This window comes from Eurytemora carolleeae, unplaced genomic scaffold (genome assembly GCF_000591075.1).
Source record: "Eurytemora carolleeae unplaced genomic scaffold, Eaff_2.0 scaffold602, whole genome shotgun sequence".
Classification (NCBI taxonomy): Eukaryota; Metazoa; Arthropoda; class Copepoda; order Calanoida; family Temoridae; genus Eurytemora; species Eurytemora carolleeae.
In genome coordinates, this window is record NW_019396510.1 from 1 (window position 1) to 4019 (window position 4019).

General features: G+C 30.0%; 1 protein-coding gene across 1 annotated transcript in view; it reads right to left on the reverse strand.

Annotated features, from left to right (window-relative positions):
• Window positions 1-117: 117 nt before the first annotated feature.
• The window catches only part of LOC111704608 (uncharacterized), a gene marked incomplete at its 3' end in the record, with an annotated part of 47371 nt that continues 43469 nt past the window's right edge, over window positions 118-4019 (reverse strand). Inside the window, exons 25-26 of the mRNA XM_023476897.1 lie at window positions 2335-2435; window positions 118-243 (exon numbers count right to left, since the gene is read on the reverse strand). Coding sequence (XP_023332665.1) covers window positions 118-243; window positions 2335-2435 — 227 coding nt within the window. The remainder of the gene's footprint in view (window positions 244-2334; window positions 2436-4019) is intronic.

The following is a 4019-nucleotide window of genomic DNA, read 5'->3' on the forward strand; positions in this document are numbered from 1 at the left end:
TTTTAGGGGAAAATAAATACATTTTTGGGTAAATCTCACCCTCGCATTAGAGAAAAAAAATGTTTTTAGGGGAAAATAAATACATTTTTTGGTAAAAACTATTCTAAAAAACCCTGCCTTTTTCCCAATTTTTCAGTTTCACGTCCATATCTTCGAAAATATAGACACCCTTGTTCCAGTACCTGTATAAAAGATTGAAGTAGCTGCTTTGCACATTCTCTATAAACTCAGGTTTGTTCAATTCTAAAAAAAAATATTTCAACTTTATTTTGAAATTTTTCTTTAGTTTAATGTGTGAGTAGTTTTCAACCTTTATATATAAAATAAATAGTCAATAAAGATGTATTGATTTATCTTACACTTGCATCCTAGTATTCTTTATTTTGTTTATATTTTGTTTAATTTTATGGCAAGAATTTTGAAAATGTTGTCAATGAAAAAGTTAATTATACATAATTTATATACAATATAGCGCAAAAAAAAGCTACAAAATAGAGTTTATTCGTAATTCTGTAATCCTATTTATTGAGGTTAACTTCTTGATCAATATGTTTAAAGTTATTTGATAAATATTATTAGAAATGTTTATTTTTCATGATGATATCAAATAATATGTTGTTTGTTAAAATAATAATCCTCTCTCAATATATGAAGTTGATACTTGAACAACAATCATTCAATTAGGTATCAAATAAACATTTTAATAACATTCATCTAAAGGGACTGTTAGCGTAATAGTTTTTATATTATAGCAGTTGCACATGTACATTGGACATGCTTACAGTAGAGGCTAGAGCAAAACAAGTTCTCAAAAACTTTTATAGAGATAATAATACTAAATCAGATATTTAGCTAATTGTTTATCGTCGCTTTCTGCCCCGTAAAACGACGACGTAAAATGTTTTTTTTACGTAAAATGTTAAGTTTTGACAATTTCACCCATTGTATATGAAAAGGAAATCCGCTAGTCAGTTAAAAGAGAAACCGAAATTTATAATTCATTTTTAAAGGAAAATGATGGATAACTGAAGCATTCCTGATTGATCAGACAAAACTTTCAAGGGTACTGCTGTGAATCAGACATACCACTCTATATTGGAGAGTGAATTTATATCCCATCTACAGCCCAATAAAGACACGAAAGTAAAACAAAAACAGTCTTATCTCCTATTAGATTAAAGATTAAATGGAAAATACTAATTTCTAGGAAAGCTTTGACCAAGTGCATCACACGGTCTCAAACCAACTTATTTTTACAAAAATTCTAAAAAAGAAATGATTATTGCTTTTATTTCAAGTCTCTGTTTTATTTAGGAAAAAACAGGGTTGCTCAAACAAGAATAAATTGATTGATTTTCTTATTTATCAATATTACTAAATATGTTTGAACTCTTCGCATCGTTTTTTGTTAAAAGGTATATATGTTCATCTCAATCGGCCATTTTTAGTACAATGTAAAACTAGACTTGCTAAAACTTTTAAATTTGCTTCATGGAAACGGATTATGGATATTCCAAAATTTATAACGTTGGGAAATTCTTTAATTCAAGTATTACACCTTCCGTTCCAAAGGGTAATGTAAATTTTTTTTGGCCCGATCGTTCTGACCATTTTTCGAAGTTTATTATATATCAAAAAAAATAAAAAATATAAAAAGATTTATAGTTCGGGGGGGCTTTTGTTCCTTGACTTTTTCTTAGAAGATTTAACACCTTTCGATGGTAGATGTTACAAAGTTCAAGGTCGTCATTAAAGGAATTTCGGGGGAATTTTCAAGTGATCCTCCCTTTAAAGAGTTTTAAAAAGGTACCCTTGTCTTATAATTATTTTTCATTCCGATCCTATAACCTATATTTAAATTTGGCTTGTCTGTCTGTTTGTTTGTCTGTTTGTTTATATTCAATAAACGTCAAAACGGCTGAACCGATCAGGCCCAAATTTTGAGGCAGACCACACGTGGCCCCAGGGAAGGTTTATGACCAATCAGACTATAAATATGTAATCTTAAAATATTTTTATCTTAAATTATTTAATTTTGTAAAATTTTTAAAATGCACGAAAAAATGTTATGAAATTCGCTTTAAAAAAAATTTCATACTGAACAAAGAGAAGATTTTCACAGATAAAGCCTCAATTAAAAGTTGAATAAGAAGATGGGCGCCTAGTTTACTAAAGCCCAGTTTACTAAAAAGAGAATTAAGATTATCTAAATCTGTTAATAAAAAAGCGATGAAAGGTACCGTCGTAAATCGACATGTAACGATTTAAATTTAGAATTAATTGAATCTACGTTGGGAGTCCATTTAAGACTTTTTCCGGAAATAAAATGCTCACCAAGTCCATCTGCAGAGAAGATAACGACATGCATGAGAATTAGAATAATTTCGCTTGACAACTGCTCGCGAACGATGCGCTCCATGGTTTTCATCACGCTTCTAAACACATAAAGACGACATCAACGAAAATCTAATCCTTAAAAGAAGTAAGAACATACAAAGTGTTAACCACAAAGGATGAGAGGTAATTTCCTAGTAACAATTACTGCTTTTCATATACTGCATTTAAAGTAAACATTTACAATAAACGAGAATTCAGCTGATTCAGCCAGAAAACATGGCTAAAAAATCGCAGTTCTTGACATAGGGTATCAGTTGTTCTAAATAGCAGCCATTAATATCTGGTATTATCTGCTTCTTCTCTAGAACTCTGATAATTATTCTAGATTCCAGCTGATTCTTCTCTAGAACTTTGCTGCTGAAAATTTCTGATAATTATCCTAGATTTCAGCTGCTTCTTTTCTAGAATTCTGCTGCTGAATATTTCTGATAATTATTCTAAATGTCAGCTGCTTCTTCTCAGAATTCTGCTACTGAATATTTCTGATAAGTATTCTAAATTTCAGATGCTTCTTCTCTAGAATTCTGCTGCTGAATATTTCTGATTATCATTCTTGGTTTCAGCTGCATCTGCTAGAAATTAATGCTGGAGAAAAGCTCTGATAATTTGGATAGATTTTAGCTGCTTCTGCTATATTTCTGTTGCTAAACTATTATTTTCATGGATTTAACTCAACTTTTTTTAGTGATACTACCGTTACAAATTTCAGCTGCTTTTATTTAACACAAGGGATATTGATAAACATTACTGCTAAGCACTATTACTCACGCCTTAACTGAAGAAATAATGCTACTTTACTGCTGCATATTGTGACAGCAGTTTTAACCAGCCTCTGCTGTAGAATATATTGCTGCTGATATGCTATAATTAATGTTAGCCGCTTTATCTTAAGCACATTGCTGCTGTTGCTTATTTACGAGCTTCCAGCGAAGAATATTGCTGCTGAATTGCTCTTAATCACTTTGTGCAGCTTCAGCATCATTGTACTCTTCACACAACTGACGTAGGTCGGTCAGGAGAGAAACAATTTTACTGAAATATATTTATTTTATTACAAAATTCAATTTATTTGTAATTTTGGTATTCTGGGATTTTTAATTTATCTTCAAAAATATAAACAAACTTTTTCAATTAGTAAATTAATTTAATTAGCCTTGTTAATCTGATTATGTTGGATTTTTTTAAACACTTGAACCCGATTTTTTGTCTTGCTTTATTAAACCCCAAACCTCGAACATCTCCCCATTTATAATGCACACCCCTAGCTCTCTTCTATTTTATTTAAATTCGTTAGATATAAAAGTCGAGAGAAAAATTGAGAGAAACAAAATTAGAATAAGATCTAGATTCTAGTATATTGTCAAATGAGGTCGTTAAATGTTTGAATCAAACAATTTTATAAGTAAGCAGTAAATCATAACTTTTACTTGCAGACCTTTTTTTGAATTTTTGTGCAAACATCAAGTATTTTCATTAGTAATTCCACAATTCTGTTTGGGAATCAATAATTTCTCTTACAAAATCCGATGATACTGATACATATGTATGTATTAAAATTAGAAAAATCATGAAGTACGAAATTTTGAATTTTCAAGTCGACTGAAAAATACAATTTTCTTTTT